The sequence below is a fragment of the Culex pipiens genome, chromosome 2 (assembly GCF_016801865.2).
Source record: "Culex pipiens pallens isolate TS chromosome 2, TS_CPP_V2, whole genome shotgun sequence".
NCBI classification, from domain to species: domain Eukaryota; kingdom Metazoa; phylum Arthropoda; class Insecta; order Diptera; family Culicidae; genus Culex; species Culex pipiens.
Genome location: NC_068938.1, coordinates 78971069 through 78989371, shown reverse-complemented (window position 1 = coordinate 78989371; position 18303 = coordinate 78971069). Strand labels below are relative to the sequence as shown.

Here is an 18303-nt window from a genome sequence, read left to right as displayed (position 1 = left end):
ACACATGTAAATCTCGTATGTTTATAAATCTATATTTTGTTTTATCTGCTCTACAACTTAGTAAAACATTGATACAGTCAAAAAGTAACCTTGCAAAGTAACGAAAAATCTAAAGAATATCTCTCTGGGTTACTGCGGGTTCTAATTCCTAGTAGGAACTTGATGAATACAACAAATGCTGAGAAAATAATGTTTTGCAATGAGTTGCATACACCATTTCTCCAATTCCAAAAAGCACCGTTTTCAGGGAATTTTAAGTCAAATATCCATTTGTCTGGTTAATCCATCAAGACAATATCAAAAAGTATTTCTTTTCGATTCTTTTAGTTTTAATAGAGAAAAGTAGGTCATTTCGTCGTTGGATAATGACATGAAAAGTAAGTATTTTTATGACAAAGTTGCATAAAATAACATTAAATTTTCCGTAATATTACAAGTCTCATTTTTTTTAGCTGAGTAACGAGAAATGGCAGCGCTTTTTAGAACTATTTTTTTGCAATTCCGTCGTAAAACTACTTACTATTCCTGTCATTCTCGAACGACGAAACGGCCTACTTTTCTCTACCAAGAATAACAGAATGGAAAATTAATACCTTTCAATACCAGTGCTGAAAAGCTCTTCTTTTCAGCACTTAAATGGGTGCTGAAAAATTTATCTTTTGAGCACTAGTATCGAAAGTAATATTTTTCAATATTCTTTTTGTTTTGAACGGTGATTTTACTTAACATATGGATGTTAAAAATAAAAATTCCACTCAAAAAGCGTTATTTGGAATTGCTAAAAATGTTGAAAGCAACATGGGATTTTCAGCACTCGTCGTATTCATCCATCTCGGTAAACCTTGTTGGAAATTGTAAATAAAGCGAAAACGTCAATTCCGTTTTTTGTTCCAAAATAGCAGTTATTTCCGTTCCACTGATTATCACCGCCAATACAAACTATACAGCATACTCACTCGCGTAGTACCCGACGTCGTTGTTCACGTTCAGGACCCCGATCTCGTGGCTGGCCAGCATGTGCGAGTCCCACACCTTCCGGTAGTCGGGGTCGTGCAGCACGTCGAACAGCGTGTCCGCCGTCACGTCCCCGAACTCGGTGTGGATTTTCACCATGTTGAAGTTGCATCCGGGGACGGGCCGCGTGTACACTTGCGTGTCCGACTTGGCCAGCTCCAGGGTCCAACCGTCGTGGTCGTCCACCAGGCGCTTCAGCGCGTCAAAGTCGCTGTCCTCGGCGATGCGGGCCATGGCTGCGGCCCTGGTTCGCTGTGTGTGTGTGTGCGTTTGTGCTCACTTCCGGTTTTGATTGCCGAACCTTTTTTTGGGGAGAGGAAGAGAAAGGTACGAAAAGAAAACATCATTCAAGAGGATTACTTGCGGGCCGGACTTCCGAGGAGATTTTCTGCCAAAATTAAATTAGTATGTGGGCAAACATTGACATGGCTCGTTGGAGAGTGAATTTCGACGGAGTTATTTAATTGTGTCAAGTTTGCTCTTCTATAGATGCGCTTGATTTAGACTGACGTCAGTATGTTCACTCTACACAAAGAATTACATATACACAGATTTGAAATAAAAAAAAAATGTTTTTTGTAAACATCCAGAGTTAATAGCTTCTACAAAAACTGTCAGACATTGCACAGTGGGCGAAATGGAACCCAAAATCGGACTTAATTGAACGCGGCTGGTTCCCTGGTATGAATAATAGTGTTTCTTATGTAAAAAAATCCGGGGAATCGATTGGTGATGGTTTCATCCACCGCACGAAACGGCAAAGGGTCCATTTTGCCCCAATTCCCCATTTTTTAACATTTTTTCTTGAAAATCAGTCTGTATTTGGAGCGGAGGCTTTATGCGGCCTTCCAAAATGCACTTAGCTTATGTGAAAATGTCCCAGGAATCCAGTAAAAATAACCACTTGCACCGCAAAAATCATCTAGGGTCCATTTAACCCCAATTCCGCTATAAAAGCATTTTTGGCCATTTTCAAATGTTAGGTCAGATTTTAAAAATCTGAAAATATTTTTATCGTAAAGATCAGACAATTTTACATAAGAATGACGATTTGCACTTGATAGTTTGACACATTTATGTTGATATAGAAATTAAACTAAATAAAAAGATTGAAGAATCACTTTTGGGCCAATTTTCCCAAACGCAGAATAAACTGCCTTTCACATACATTTTATTTTTATCAACATAAATGTGTCAAACTATCAAGTGCAAATCGTCATTCTTATGTAAAATTGTCTGATCTTTACGATAAAAATATTTTCAGATTTTTAAAATCTGACCTAACATTTGAAAATGGCCAAAAATGCTTTTATAGCGGAATTGGGGTTAAATGGACCCTAGATGATTTTTGCGGTGCAAGTGGTTATTTTTACTGGATTCCTGGGACATTTTCACATAAGCTAAGTGCATTTTGGAAGGCCGCATAAAGCCTCCGCTCCAAATACAGACTGATTTTCAAGAAAAAATGTTAAAAAATGGGGAATTGGGGCAAAATGGACCCTTTGCCGTTTCGTGCGGTGGATGAAACCATCACCAATCGATTCCCCGGATTTTTTTACATAAGAAACACTATTATTCATACCAGGGAACCAGCCGCGTTCAATTAAGTCCGATTTTGGGTTCCATTTCGCCCACTGTGCATTGTCTCTTAGCCAAATTTTCAACAAACACACTTCCTTCTCCGTGCGTGGGTTGGAAAGCTGAAAGCACCGGCAAACCGGCATCGCAATCCACATCAAACGTCTGTAGATGAAACCGCACAGAACAATTTTGTGCTTCCCGCATAAAGATTTCTGATGAACTTACAGTAAATTTTAACGTTACAAAACGATAAAATATATTGTCATTTTGACAGTGTTTTAACAGTAGACAGCATCGTTTTTTAAGATAATTTGCGTCGTATTTTGGGATTTTACCATAAAAAAGGGGGGTTGTTATGCACCGGTACCATAAAAATTTCGAAATTTTTCCATACATTTTTTTTCCAAATACGACGCATTTTACTGTTAATCTGATGTTGCATTTTTCATCCAAAAACTCGTCCTGACTATAGAAAACATCATACATTAATAATAAAAACAGCAAGCATTACAATGCATTGCACAGTCAATTAACAGTTCTTCATGGTTTTTTATCTAGTAAATGATGCGGTAAAAACTATTTCGGACAATGGAATAAATCATAAATACCTCAGATTTTAATGTGTTTTTATTGTCTTTATAACGGTTAGAACGATACGTTGCGATACGATAACAGCAGATATTACTGATATTAAAACGATTGAATTACATTGATTCGAATGTAGATTAAGCAAGATTTCAATGTAGGTTAATTCGCTTAAAAGCTCAAACTTAACGTTTAGAAATAATAGATTGATAACAAGTTTTGTTCACAGAAAACAAAAAAAACGCAGTTCATGGCGGTTCGATGACTCTTCAGATGGTCTTCTTATGTTAGTCGCTGATCTACTTCTGCGAGCAGATGATCTTCTTCTGCGAGTAGATGATCTTCTTCTGCGAGTCGCTAATCTTCTGCGAGTAGATGATCTTCTTCTGCGAGTCACTGATCTTCTTCTGCGAGTCGCTGATCTTCTGCGAGTCGCTGTTCTTCTTCTGTGGGGCGCGATTGTTCTCGACGCGGGAATGCAGCGATCGGTTCGCTACCTCCGGTTGGAGTCGCTGCGGCTGGATATGGCTGCTGGACTTTCGGTTCTCATCCACCTTGCCGAGCTCCGATTTTTGTGATACCTCCTTGGTATCAAATGGACGTCCTACTGGCTGCGATAATTGCCCAGACGACATGGTCTCCAACATAGATCTGTTCTTAGTTGGCACCAATCGATCGGAAACAGGCTGCGTTTGTGCCAGCGATTTGCGATGCAGCATGGAGTCAGTCCTGGCCGTCTTTCCAAGGCCTGCTGGTGCCACGAACTGGTCATCTGGTTGGTTCTGCGACGGCTTCTCTTTGATCCCGGTTGCTCCCGATTGCGTGTCGCTTTTTTTCTCTGACCGGCCAGCCGATGCTTTGGGCAGCTTTCCTGGGAGGGCTGGTCCAGGCTCTTCATCGTCTGAGCTCTGTGCTGGAGGTAGATATGGAGCGCACGCCGCCCGCTCATTCGCCAGACGCAAGCGGTGTGCCTTTCTCAGATTACTGATTTTTTCCGCTAAGGCTCGATTTATCTGTGCCGGCTTCGCCGATGCCAGAACTGCGGACTTGTTCGGACCCTTTTCGAACATAACACGCTCGAGAACTTTACCTAAGTAGAAAAGCAATACGAAATATTAGTAGGGTTATTAAACCCTAAATCTAAACTGAAATACTAACTGTAGATAAAGGTCAGCACGTTTTCTGGTATCTTTGGTTTGGCGATTTTGTCGCTCGATTGGGTCCAAGCTCGTCCAGTTACTGACATCTGACGTAATGTTTGCGGTCCAAATATTGCCACCGCCAGGTTTTGCGCGAAAACGAATGGATTTTTGGACGCAAGCGAGATATCCTTAATCTGCACCGATGTTAGTTGAATCCCGTCCTCAGCAGCAAAGAGCTGTAAAGTTTAAATGATTAACAAATAAGTATAAAAATAATTAAAATTTTATTTTTACCTCGACTTCTTCTCCATCGTTTCTGAGTTTGTAGTTCTCCTTGGCTTGGTCGCTGCAAACCTCTTTCAGCTCGGTGTACTGGATCTCCAATTTCTGGAACCTCTTCCGGAGATTTAGGTATTCCACACGTTTTTTCGACAGCTTTTGAAAAAGCTTGTCATATTCCGCTTTCGGAACAACTTCTTCGATTCGTTCGCCCTCTGGTTCGGGAGCATCCTTGTTGAGCTGATTTGATGGTGGGATGGCAGCACGTGGAGAATCTTCAAAAATGTCTCGGGAACTGCTGCTTTCATCCGCAAATGAACGCTCCTCTGAGTTGATGTCTTGAGCAGAGTTGACTTCTTCGAGATCATCCATTAAAACAGAACGTTCCTGAGATGACTCCTCACCATTCTCATCCAGATCTTGTCCTTCAAGTCCATCACTTCTGGCCGGTGACGGTGGGCGGACAAGCTCATCATCGGTAGGAATTCCGTTTTCCATCGCGTCCTCGTCGGAAAGGCTGTTATCAGCACTGGTTCCCGCACGCCCTTCCTCTTCCTTTAGTTGGCTCTGGATCTGCGCCAACTGTACAAAAGAAAATAAATATTTTGTTCGGTAAATCGTGTAAAAATTAACAATGCACAATTCTTGGCTAATGCACGAAGTGATTTGTTTACCTTTTTTCGGCTCTGAAAAGTTTGGTTATGTTACTGCTTGCAAAAGACAATTAGGTTTTACAGCGTGACGTCACAAGCGCACACGCACACCCATTTTTACTGAGACACACGTGCAAAAAATGTGAACAGTGCAGCCAAGCTGTCAAATTTATAACCTAAAAACCGAGTCGGCGTAAAACCTAATTGGCCAATTAGGTTTTACGCCGACCCGATTTTTAGGTTAGAAATTTGACAGCATGGCTGCACTGCAAATCTTTTTTATATGGAGCGTGGACAATCGCCATACCCCCCCCCCCCCCTAAAGTGTCCACGTGGTTTATGGATGGTCCCCAGGATATCGTTGTCAAATAAAATTACTATTACAACATTGACTTTTGCAAGCAAAACATAACCTAACTTTTCGGCACCCTCAGCAAACGTCAAATCAATACAAATTGCTGCCGGATCTTTTCCCGGATCTCTCCCGGAAAAATTCCGGCAGCAAAAGCCACCACTACAAACAGAAAACATCCGGCAGCATGTTAGTAAATTTTGTTCACGTCATCTCGTAGCATCAAACCGAACATCGTTCATCTCACATAAGAAGACCTTCTGAAGAATCATCGAGAATAGGGCGGATACGCATTTTGACAGCTGGAACCATTTTGAATATTCCGAGACAATAGGCAACTTTTTTACAAAACTCGAAGTGTTAAACAATAGCTGGCCTTCTCAGTTACCTTCTAATGCTGCGGATTTTGTTAAATAGTTACCTGTTGTCCCGGAATTTGCGAAATAGTTTTAGCTGTCAAAATGCTTATGCGCCCTTTTCAAATGTTGCTCAAGATCTGATTCCTGAACAAATAAGAACAAGACAAAACAATGCGATGGAGCTATGTTTTTAGGTTAGAAACACTACATACGCTTTAACCTAACCTAACTTAGAGCCATTTAGGAAAAATCACAATGCATGTTAATTTTTAGATAAATCTTTCCCCTATAAAGATAATTTACTCACCTTTTCCTTGAGATAACCAACGTTCTTCGCATTGGCACCTTCGCGTTGCAGTTTTTCTGCAAATTGAAAAAAAATCGTTGATTCCTCATGTTTTCAATCTGTTTAATTATTTCCCTCATCTGATCACAATCTGATAATATTCAGTTTCTAAAACAAGCAACTTACCTGTGTCACTTTGTGGTAGTTTTACGCGACGTTTAGGCGGCATTTTGATGTGACTTGCGCTGCACTAAACTCTTTCTGCAAATGGCGGCTACTTCACTCCCTCGTGGTCGAAGTTTGATCACAGAATGCGAATAAAAAATCGTCGCGTCACCTGTCAAATTCGTTTGAAGGCTTGTTTCGTACGGTAGTTTTGAACAGCAATATTCTAGAGACCCTGAATAGAGAGACTGGCCAGACTTTATTAAATCGATCTGGCAACTTTTGTTATTTGAGTTTGCTAACTCTAGGGGAAACAGACTGGCCGATGCAAATTAAATAGGCACTGGCAACGTATGCTTGCAACACTGCTAGTTTTGGTGGCAGTATGTATAGGCCGTCGGTCTCCAGCGACATTGGCCAATCTGTAAACCTTGATAATCTGTAGGGGGAGGGGGGTCAAACATAATTTTGTACGTTTCCTATTGAAAGAATGCACCACAAGCAGTTTAGAGGAACAGCATCTAATTCCATCGTACCTCTAATGTTGGCATATCAGCTCTTTGAAGTTCAATAGGGTCCTAAAACCCTATGTCATTTTTCATGTACAACGGCAAAGACACGCAAAAAAACCATTTCTAATCTTTTTTTTTCATTTTAATGCAAGACAACATTTTTTTTATGGATCAACTATGGTCCCTTTGCAACGAGCTGTCAAGTAGGACCGTTTTCTGTCAAGAAGCACCGCAAGGTTAATTTTTCAAAATTGATTTAAAAATCCATTTTAAATCCTTTGTGGTTTTGTGGTCGTACAAAGGGTCATTGTACTCAGAAAAATAAGCTTTATCGCTGTAAACAATAAGACCATCTCCACCGGGCGCGCGCAGTAAGGATTTGGAAGCACTCCACCATCACTTATCCCCACACCGGTCGCTCACAAACGCGCTCATAAAATAGCAGTTCGACCCTCGGTGAACAGCGGGTGACCAAATTTAGTCGCCCGCTAGTAGCGGACCGAGCCACGTAGCCTAGTGGTAATGCTCCCGCCTAGTAAGCGGTAGATCGGGGTTCAAATCCCGGCTCGGACCAACACAACTGGTGATCTTTTCCCATCTGGATTCGATTGCTTAGTAAAGGGAAGGTAGTGTATCGTCACAAACTGGACCTTATCACGACACCTTAGGGAGGCAACCTATGGAATGTTAACACTAACCTTAACATGTTAACATTGAGTTGAGAATGAAATTGCCACTGAATCTTTGTAAATGCCGGCCCCGATACTCTTCAAGGGTGTTCCCCTCAGGAACTGGGAAAGATTTACTTTTACTTACTATTAGCGCGCACAAATATTTGACATCTGCTTGAAGTGAAAGGAAAATCAAGATTTTTTTAAAATAGACTTTTTATGGTTCCACGGAACTGGACATTGACGATGGACATTTTTATTTTTCTGGCCACAACCCGGATTGGCCCAGGTTCCCCGGGGGATGTTCTGTTGAAAGGATATTGGCGGTACCTATGAATATGGACAGTGTTGGTGTCAAACTTCACGATTTTTTAAATCGCATATGAACATTTCGAAAATGGACATTGTGAGTTGACTGGCCACAATCCGAATTGGTCCGGGTTCCCCCGGGGATGTTCCTTTGAGCGGATATTGGCGGCACCGTATGAATATGGGCAATATTGGTGTCAAACTTCACGATTTTCAAAATCACATATAGAAATTACGAAAACTGACATTTTTAACGGACTGGCCAGAACCCGGATGGTTCCGGGTTCCCCGGAAGATTTTCCGTTGAGCGGATATTGGCGGCACCGTATGAATATGGGCAATATTGGTGTCAAACTTCACGATTTTTTAAATCACATATGGAAATTACGAAAATGGACATTGTGAGTGGACTGGCCACAATCCGAATTGGTTCGGGTTCCCCCGGGGATGTTCCTTTGAGCGGATATTGGCGACACCGTATGAATATGGGCAATATTGGTGTCAAACTTCACGATTTTCAAAATCACATGTGGAAATTACGAAAATGGACATGGTCAGTGGACTGGGCACAATCCGAATTGGTCCGGGTTCCCCTGGCAATGTTCCGTTGAAGGCACATTGAAGGTTTTTTTTTGAATTTATTTAAATTGTGGATTGTGGATGACTTAAGAAAAAATCATGTGATATTTCTTTTCAACTTCAATATTTGTTATTTATTTATTTGTGCCGATAAGGTCCCTTCAACGAAACATACTCCGGGAAACTCGAACTGATGCAGTTTGTGACGAATAAACTTTATATGTTCATTTTCGTAATTTCGATACACTCAACCCCCGGTGGTTGGTCACTTTTTCGTTTGACACTTTTTTAGTTTGTACCCCGTTGGTTGGTCAAAGTCAAACTAAAAAGTGACGAACTGTCACTTTTTACACGGCGCTCACGCACACTATCAAAACAAACGTTTAGTAGTGTGTGTGAACTCCGTGTAAAAGGGGTGTCAAACTAAAACGTGACCCCGTTCGTTTGACAACAGTTGGTGTCAAACCATCGGGGTTTGAGTGTAGGTGATTTTAAAAACCGGGAAGTTTGACACCAACATATACATATAACTTCCCCCGGGGAACCCGAAACTACCTGGGGTGTGATTTTGAAAATTGTGAAGTTTGACACCAATATTGCCCATATTCATACGGTGCGGCCAATATCCTTCCAACGGAACATTCCTCGGGGAACCCGGAACCATCCGGGTTGTGGTCAGTTCGTTAAAAATGTCCATTTTCATAATTTTCACATGTGATTTTGAAAATCGTGAAGTTCGACACCAATATTTCCCATATTCATCGGAGCCGCCAATGTCTCTCCAACGGAACATCCCCCGGGAAACCCGGAACCTCTGGGTTCTGGCCAGTCCGTTTAAAATGTCAGCTTTCGTAATTTTCATATGTGATTTTGAAAATCGTGAAGTTTGACACCAATATTGCCCATATTCATACGGTGCTGCCAATGTCGCTCCAACGGAACATTCCCCGGGGAACCCGGACCAATCCAGGTTTCGGCCAATCCATTTTTTTGTTTTTGGAAATAATTACTACTGGCTTTGAAGATTTTGCCAATAAACTGAAACAAATTTTATTTCGAAACGTCAAAATAAGCTGATACTCACCCCCGGTGGGGTTGGCAGTGACTATATTACCAACCCGTTTATCAACGACCGGTGTGGTAAGGGTGACTAAACTAAAATAGTAGCGCTGTGGGTGAACAAAATAGTCACTCATTTATGTGCGCACCGGTGGAGATGCTCTAATATCAGCAATGTTAGTTTCATTTTAGGACCCAATTAAAAAAAGATTTTTTTTGTTTTTAATCCTTTGCGGTCGTATTTACAAAGGTTCATTGTAATCAGAAAAAAGCTTTATCGTTGTGAACAGTAATATCCGAGGTAATATCAGAAATTGGGTCCTTAAAAGAAGCTTAGATGCTGATATTATTGATAAAGCTTATTTTTCTGAGTACAATGACCCTTTGTACGACCACAAAGGATTTAAAATGGATTTTTAAATCATCGGCTCTTCTTGACAGAAAAGGTCCTACTTGACAGCTCGTTCCAAAGGGACCATAGTTGATCCATATTTATTTTTTTGCATTGAAATGAAAAAAAGTGATCAGAAATGGTTTTTAATCGTGTTTTTTACCGTTGTACATAAAAATTTACATAGGGCTTTAGTACCCAATTGAAGCTTAATTTTAGGACCCAATTATTTTTTTACGTCCGTGAGTTTCCAAACGAACGCACCAATATGTCAATATATTATTCTGACGGGGAGCTGACCTGACAGGTATATGTTTTGACGTTTAAGTTCACCATCACGCAAATGTCATTTTTATGCAAAGTAGGTGATTTCTACGTTTTCAAAATTAAAAGATCAAACGAAATATTATTGAATCGCGACTTCACAGTTAATCATCACTATGGGACGAAATTCGCGCAACAGTTCGTTGTTTTTTAAATGCAAAAATGTTCCCTACAGTTCGAGGCCGGTAAAGCTCTCAATCATAATTCTTGCAGTATTATTTTTCAAATACTAATTTTTCCAGCGTCATCGTGTACAGAACGCTCCATCAGGCCAAAACGATACTCGGGATGTTAGTTCAATGAGGGCAGCTTTGAATGAAGAGGTTTTTTATTTCCACTTTAGTCAATTAACAATTTAAACAGCTGGCGACTTTCTCTGCTCTAGGTTTCTCGTCATCCACATGCAGCAGGTGTGAACTTAATTGGTGTACCTTCATCATTACGGATGGAACAAAGTTCGCCGACAACAGAGCACCCAGTTAAGCACCCTCACCTTCCAATCAACTCCTTCCTCATACTAAAAAATATTGCCCCACTTAGTTTAACAAGTTTCGCTTTTGCAGCTCCCGCATCATGACAGTGCAACGGAAATTAACAGTATTGGTGCTCATGGCGAATCTATAGTCGATCCTGGTGTACTGACTACGTGCGAGGAGGTAAACAAGGATCAAATATTTAAAAAAAAAAACTTCTCAAAATTGCCTCAATTTACCTTTCAGACCCAACAAGTACCAATGGAAGAAGATAATGAACAAGCCATTACAACGAAGACCTGGGAAGATTTGGGGAACGGAAACAGATCAGAGACATTTTTGTTTGATTTGTCGGACACCGAGCTCATGGACGAAGATTCCGATGTTGATTTATCCGAGGACGAAAGCTCTACTCTAAACGATAGTCAAAGTTTTGAAGAGTCTTTTGACGATGAGGAAGCTGACGAAATACCAGCGGTAAACAATACCCTTCTTTGATCTGTTAAGTTCTATTTTTTAAAAATATTTTACAGAAAAAAGACGAAGAACCGTTACATCCGTCCCTGCCACTTTCAAAACAAGATGTATTGCAATTAGTCCTAATCTATTTTATGCGACATAAACTAACCAACGTGGCGTTGTGCGATTTACTTGCCATGATCAACGTAATCATAGGAAAAAAAAGTTTGCCGGAAAATTACGAAACATTCAGCAATTATTTTTCTTTTGATAAATACCAAAGACAGTTTATCTGTTCTAGTTGCGGCTTATACACTGGAGAGGAAAAGGGTGTTTGCACAAATTGCTCGGGCACAAAGTTTTCGTTTTTTGTCGTTTTTGACATCGCTGCAAACATCGCCAATATTTTGAAAAGAAACTGGAGTTCCATTGTAGAACATAAACAAAAAAGCAAATCTTCTCCCGTTGTCACTGACATTGTAAATGCTGCAATGTATAAACATAAAACTTCTAAACATAACATAACTTTGTCGATGAACACAGATGGAGTAAAAGTATTTAACTCGTCGAAACGTTCCCTTTGGCCGGTTATGTTTCAAGTAAACGATTTACCACCCAAAGTAAAATTTTTAAGAAAAAATATCGTGGTTGCGGCCTTGTGGCTAGGAGATCATGAGCCACCGATGGATGCTTACCTCAAACCTGTCATGGAGATTTTGAATACGTTGTTTACCGGAGGATTAGACATTGGAATCGTGAAAATTGATAAAATTGAGGTAATAATATCATTAGGAAAAAAACCTAATTTGTCTTCAATGTTGAATTTAAATTCATTACCTGACTATTTTCTTTTTGCTGTTTCCTTAGGTGACGGCATGTCTCGCCGACACTTTGGGACGGTGTAAGATACAAAACTTTAAACAATTCAATGGTTACGAAGCGTGCGGTTTCTGTTATCACCCTGGCGATTTGAATGGCAGGCAGGTGCGTTATGGATACAGAACAACTGTTGTTAAACGGAATCATTACGACACATTAAAAGCCATGACTACCAGTGCAGCTACAAATCAGTCTATTAAAGGAGTAAAAGGGATCTCACCATTAATTTATCTCCCTAATTTTGACTTAATTAGAGGTTGTCCAATAGATTTCATGCATTGTGTTTTGCTAGGTGTTTGCAAGCAGCTTTGTAAAATTTGGTTCGAGACTCCGCGGAGTACATGTTATGTTAAAAGTAAAATCAGCTCAATCGATAGTTTCTTAATGACAATACTAGATTTTAACGAATCGTCCAGGAGGCCTAGAAAAATAAGCGATCGTGCAAGTTGGAAAGCCAACGAGTGGCTTCATTGGCTGATCCATTACAGTGTCGTTCCGCTAAAGTTTATTCTTCCTTCTCCGTTCTACAAACATTTTCTGTTGTTGGTAAGAACAATTTCAGATCTGCTACAAAATTCTATTAGTGAAGAAACATTCAACATTTGTGAACAAAGAATGCAGAAGTTTGTGGAATCATTTGAAAATTTATATGGATTACAAGAAATGTTATATAATGTTCACCTTTTGACACATATTGTTGATTGTTCAAAAGACCACGGTCCACTGTGGGCATTTTCTCTCTTACCATTTGAGGATATGAATGGAGTGTTTAAAAAATTTATCAAAGGGCCAAAGGAACCACTCATTCAAATATCAAACCGTTGCTCAATTCAGTCGTATGTGCACAATTCGTTAATAGAAAGCTCGCCCAGTACAATTGATTATCTAACTAAACTAAACTCGATAAAATACTGTGAATCCAAAAAAACTGACTACACTTTCAATTTAGATATCTCAATTCCTAATTTGTACTCTTCAAACAGACAATTTACAGTTTTTTCTCGACTTAAGTTTTTAAATTTTTTGTATAAGCCTATGAACTATGACAGTAACGATCAAAAACATTCAAACAAATCAAACAATGACTGCTATTTTAGCGTTGAAGAGGACGGTGAATTCATATTTGGAGCAATTCAAAAAATTTTATCTGATGCAAATGGATTTTATTTTTTAATTAGTCCTTTAGAAATAAAAGCTGTAAATGATTTATTATTAGAGGCACAATTTGTAAAACAGAAGAATGTACTCGTGAAGATTAATGATACACTTACAAAATATTTATTACTAGAATTTAAGGGAAGAATGTTTCTGCGAAAACTTATGTATACACTTCACGTTGACTGAAACTTAGAAAATTATAAAATTGTGTAATAAAAATGTGTTATTCCAACAGCAAGAATAAAAAGGACAGTCACAAAACTGTTGAAGCTTTTTTTTGTATTACGCTAATTCGAATGGAACTGCATTTCAATGAGCAAATCTAAATTCGCTTATAAACGACTGACAGCTGTCAATAGCTGGAAACCACGTGTTCGGAAATTGTTGAACAATGGGGTTGAAACGTCAACATAAGTTTCACAACTGGTTTTGACGGTTGAGTGCTTTTTAATTCGAAAACGTTTAAAATAGCGAGCATTCAGATTAGCATACATTCGAAGTAGCGAAATTCGAATTAACGAATCCGCTCTGTATCACGAAAGCATATTTCCTTGCAATGGCCACATATAAAAGCAGTTAAGTTAAAAATAGTTCATGCGCTAAACACTTAAACACATTAACTTAACTGAAAAAATGCATCGAACTTTAAAAAACACATTCTCAAGATTGTAATTTACAGTGTGTTTAAGAAAAGTTTACATTTGAGAAATATATAAAACCATTATAAGTTACTGTAACCATAAAACATATAAACGTGACAGCATTGTAAACAAATAACAATACCTTAAAATTTGGTGTAACGATGAATTTTATGGTACTTTTACCTTCATTCTATTATACTTTCAAAAAAGTTGACAATACAGCAACAGTAAAAATGATAATATGTACTGTAGCAGCACGGTTTTTACAATGCAAATCATCATATAATTTTATGCGGGTTACCTACCGGGAAACCGTAGACCCTAGCATAACTTGCAACTTTATGTACACCTATTTCTACAACCCATCAGCCTGGTTTCCAAGGTTACAATTTACCAGCTAGAAAAACATTTACACAAACGGTCAAAATTGTCATTGGTAGCGAAAATTGTGGATACAAATGTTATCAGTGGAATTATGCCTGTATTCAGCAAGTTGACCAAAGTCTCATGAAGTTTGTAGATTTTTTTTTAAATACATTTTTTTAAATTTATAAAATCAACGGCAAGTTCATAACATACCTCCAACTTAGCTATTTCGAAATTTTTAATTAACTAAAACAAGAAGGAAAACGTTTTTTAAGCCTGAAATTCAATATCAATTGTTCGTGTTGCTTTATTGAAATTTTGGTTTTCAAGTAATTCGGCCTTTTTCGCATAAGATGTTCGATTTTTTTCTCTAATCCACATTATTTATAATGGCAACTTTTACCAACTCTAACGTTGCTACTGAGTGTTAAAATTATTGAAACGGAACGACTACTCTGACACTGTCTGCAATTCTTTGTTACAACGGCTAGCAGCACGTATGCTATACACCATGGTCTGTCTGGCAAAAAGACAGACCTGGTTGCATATGTGGCGTACCACGAGAAGGAATATGGTTTCCTTTCAGTCTGAAGTTGTAATTCGGTCTTTTCATGGAAAAAATACTGTTTTTATCATATTATTAAAAAAACACTGCCTTCCGTTGTATTTGCAAGTCCAATGCTGACAATACTTTAATTTATTTTTACACAAATTATTCAAATTAATATTATCCCAGAATTTCCATCCCTCCAGAAACCACTGCTTCAGAAAGAATCTCCAGTTTAGCCGCAGGACCAATTCTGCCGTGGTCATGATCCACTTCCAGCGCTGCGTGTTCCTTTTTTCCGCGAATCTTATGCTGCTTGTAACCAAAACGCGGTTAGGTCCCATCCCACATAACTTCACATAGCTCACTCACCCCAGCCAGTCGCCCAGACATGTCGTGTCCCATCATCACATTCATAGAGAGAGCAGCACCCGGGCACTTCCGGACCTGCCCTGCCCTGTCCTGTCCTGCCTGACTTCTGACATCCATTCCGGACCACTGAGCTCGAAGCCGCCATGCGAAAGGAAAACGAAATATTAAATTTGCATAAATGAGCAGCACTTGCAGCACACACCAACACACATTTTTAGGATGGGATGAACTGGCGGGTTTAATATAACGAGCTAAGTTGGTGCGGGATTAATCCACTGCGCAGGATGTAAAGTTTTATTGCAGAAGAGTTCCGGAGCAAAGCATCACATGCACTTAGAAACTGATGATCCTTTATCCAACAAACGTTAGGTGGATTTTCTTCCTGATTAATAAAAGTAAATCTTTCCCTGTTCCTGAAGAGTATCGGGCTGGCATTTATAAAGTGGATTCAGTGACAGTTTATTAATCAACTTAATGTTGACATGTTTAGGTTAATGTTAACATTCCATAGGTTGTCTTCCTAAGGTGTCTACCCTTTACTAAGCAATCGAATCCACAAGGGAAAAGATCACCAGTTGTGTTGGTCCGAGCCGGGATTTGAACCTCGATCTACCGCTTACGAGGCGGAAGCGTTACCACTGGGCTACGTGGTTTGGCAATGACAGGGTGGCCACTCAAGTCGGGAAAGTCAGGAAATGTCGGGAATTTGTGAAAATCCACAAAAAAAAAACAGGAAAAAGTCGGGAATTTTTAATTTTTTGTAAAAAGTTGGGATAAGTCGGGAATTTCAAGCATACGTGTTTGAAAATTATTTTCTAACTCTTGTATATTTTTGTCGTATTTTTTACAATTTTCAAATTAAATTCACTCAATTTTCCTTAAGTAACTTATTTCAAATGTAAGGTTCCTTCCACTATTTCAATGAATTTCAGAATGAAAAGTCAATTTAAGACATTAAAAATTCTAAAAAACATCAAATGCATTTAACACAGATTTTCATAATATTTTTTTATGAATCAATAGATTTTTACAATTTTTTTTTATAAAACAAGATCTATTTTTCAAACAAACTTAACTAAAAACAGCAACAAAGTTAATTGAAAACTAATAGAAAAATAGAAACTAATTTAAAAAGTTTTGAGACAGCATAAACTTAGGGTTCTGTTTTTATAATGATTGAATTTTAAAAAAATATCCAACTAGAGTTTGGCAATGGTTTTTTTGGTGGAAAATATTCATTAAGTCATTTCAAATATTTTTTTCAAAGGTTTATCTTGAACTCGTTTTGTGAGTATAGGAAAATTACTATAGATTAAGCTGGATTTCCAGTTCTTGGAAAACTTAAAAATCGAATAAAATCCAATCGTTGTTCGTTCTGAATAAAAAAAAATAAAACCTTTATTACGTTTTGCAACATGAAAAAAATATTGAAAAAGCAAAAAAAAAAAATAGATTTAAACTATTGCGAATATGTATGTTTGATTTTTTTTAAAGATAACATTTCGCATAAAGTAAGTTGTAAAACATGGAATCTTATCAAACTGAATTTTTCGTAGAACAAATTAAAACAGTTGAATACTGACAACTGGATCAATCAAATCAAAATTTACAAAATTTAGAAGGGAACTCAAGACAAATTGTTTTTTAAACGATTTCCTTGATATTTTTCTGAATTCTTTCAAATCATGGAACCGTTCCATGATTTTAAGTATTATAAATTTAAGTATAAAATGTTATGTTCAATTATAATTAACTTTTTGCCATTTCGAGTTGAAATGAAGTACCAAAAACTATACGTTTTTAGTTTTAAAAAACTACCACGGAAATTAAAAGTAATTTTTAGCTTTTAGTTATTTTTCAAAGACTATAATTTGTTTATGTTTTTACTCTGAATCAAGAAACTGAGTGCTTCCATTTTTGAAGTATTTTTTAGTAATTTGTTGTTGAGTTTCCTTTTTTACGAAAATTGTAAACAGTTTGATTTTTTATTTGTTTAGATTTTTTTCGATGGTTGATATTATCTTTTTTTAAGAGTTTTTTTTTGTTTTAAATCATTATTTAGATAAGAAATGCCTATTTTTTGAATTTATGTACAAGTCAGGAGAAATTCGGTTCATGATTTGTTTTAAACTGTTTTAAATATCTAAAACTTGGACTATTTCAACTACAAAAAAAAATACTCTGCTAAAACTTAAGAACACTAAACAACTGTTTAAAAACAAAGAAATTTCAAATCATTTTGTAATACCTCATTTTTGTTGCGATTTTTTGTTGTTTTGGTCGCGAATATTTTTTTAATCAGTAAACTTCAAGTGTCAGTGGAATTGGAGCTAAACATTCTAAATAAGTACGTATTAAAAACCTTACTGTTGGTTTCAGTTGAGATTTACAAAATAATTTAAAAATACAGTTCAGACCCGATTATCTCAAGGCCTTGGCAAAAATTCACTTCGGATATTCGAATCACGAAAAAAAAATTTTCGCTGTCTTTTTTTTTTATTGTTGAGCTCGATTATGATCCTTAAGCTTCGCTAAAGTGATTTAGAATTTTGAAATCCAAGATGGTGGTCAAAATGGCGATGATGAGATATTGAAAAAAATGCATTATGTAATTTTACAGGCAGTCAATCATTCAAATTTGAACAAAATTGGGTCGTAGAACTCGAATTTGATGTTTAAAGCAAGAAAATAAAAAAAATACGAAAAACATTTTTTTTCGTGATTCGATTATCCGAAGTCCCATATAAACCTTCGGATGATCGAAACTTCGGATAATCGAGGCTCTGGATAATCGAGTCTGGACTGTAATTGGTTGTTTCAAGAAAATATAAATTCGATTAAATTCGGTTTCTCTTATTTGTATTTTTATGATGACCTAACAAGGAAAGTCTACAAAATCGCTAGGAAATCGAACATCTTAATTCTGAAACAACATAAGAAAAAAAAGTTACTTACAAAAATCTGAAAAGACAACATTTTACGATGGATCAACTATGGTCCCCTTGGAACAAGCTGTCATGAAGGGCCGCGCAATATTTTTTTTTTAATAACTAGAAATTTATTTTTTAAATACTTTGCAGTCGTGACCCTTCACATTGTAAGTCAGTTTTATTGTTGTGAACAATAATATCACCAATTTAAACTTAT

At 37.7% G+C, this 18303-nt stretch overlaps 4 protein-coding genes across 8 annotated transcripts in view; 2 read left to right on the top strand and 2 right to left on the bottom strand.

The window, feature by feature from the left end:
• LOC120422968 (phosphopentomutase) overlaps positions 1 to 18303 on the top strand; it is a 192028-nt gene that overhangs the window by 115383 nt on the left and 58342 nt on the right. The gene's annotated exons all lie outside the window — the stretch shown is intronic.
• Positions 1 to 18303, bottom strand: part of LOC120422979 (START domain-containing protein 10-like) — a 68300-nt gene that overhangs the window by 36763 nt on the left and 13234 nt on the right. For all 3 annotated transcript variants that reach the window (XM_039586588.2, XM_039586587.2, XM_039586589.2), the window contains exon 2: positions 957 to 1315. In XM_039586588.2, the coding sequence (XP_039442522.1) occupies positions 957 to 1248 (292 nt within the window). In that variant the 5' untranslated portion in view covers positions 1249 to 1315. The remainder of the gene's footprint in view (positions 1 to 956; positions 1316 to 18303) is intronic.
• LOC120422977 (uncharacterized) lies at positions 3205 to 6585 on the bottom strand. The gene is made up of 5 exons (XM_039586586.2): positions 6438 to 6585; positions 6273 to 6328; positions 4617 to 5183; positions 4339 to 4558; positions 3205 to 4270 (listed from the first exon to the last, which is right to left on the bottom strand). The coding sequence occupies exons 1-5, from the start codon at positions 6478 to 6480 to the stop codon at positions 3480 to 3482; spliced, it is 1677 nt and encodes a 558-aa protein (XP_039442520.1). The 5' UTR covers positions 6481 to 6585; the 3' UTR covers positions 3205 to 3479.
• Positions 10088 to 14092, top strand: LOC120422976 (uncharacterized). 3 transcript variants are annotated; one of them, XM_039586583.2, is made up of 7 exons: positions 10088 to 10446; positions 10504 to 10584; positions 10647 to 10739; positions 10825 to 10917; positions 10981 to 11211; positions 11268 to 11969; positions 12061 to 14092. In XM_039586583.2, the coding sequence occupies exons 1-7, from the start codon at positions 10378 to 10380 to the stop codon at positions 13414 to 13416; spliced, it is 2625 nt and encodes an 874-aa protein (XP_039442517.1). In that variant the 5' UTR covers positions 10088 to 10377; the 3' UTR covers positions 13417 to 14092. The 3 variants fall into 3 exon arrangements, with proteins under 3 accessions (XP_039442517.1, XP_039442515.1, XP_039442519.1); XM_039586581.2 differs by having other exon boundaries at positions 10825 to 11211; XM_039586585.2 differs by having other exon boundaries at positions 10825 to 11211; positions 11268 to 14092.

Coding starts and splice junctions, on each gene's coding strand:
- LOC120422976 (XM_039586581.2), top strand. CDS start 10,378: ATGGGACGAAATTCGCGCAACAGTTCGTTGTTTTTTAAATGCAAAAAT. Junction 10,740..10,824: donor CGCCGACAACAGAGCACCCA/GTTAAGCACCCT, acceptor TCGCTTTTGCAG/CTCCCGCATCATGACAGTGC. Junction 11,970..12,060: donor TGAAAATTGATAAAATTGAG/GTAATAATATCA, acceptor CTGTTTCCTTAG/GTGACGGCATGTCTCGCCGA.
- LOC120422977 (XM_039586586.2), bottom strand. CDS start 6,480: ATGCCGCCTAAACGTCGCGTAAAACTACCACAAAGTGACACAG. Junction 4,559..4,616: donor ACGATGGAGAAGAAGTCGAG/GTAAAAATAAAA, acceptor TAAACTTTACAG/CTCTTTGCTGCTGAGGACGG. Junction 4,271..4,338: donor CGTGCTGACCTTTATCTACA/GTTAGTATTTCA, acceptor TTTTCTACTTAG/GTAAAGTTCTCGAGCGTGTT.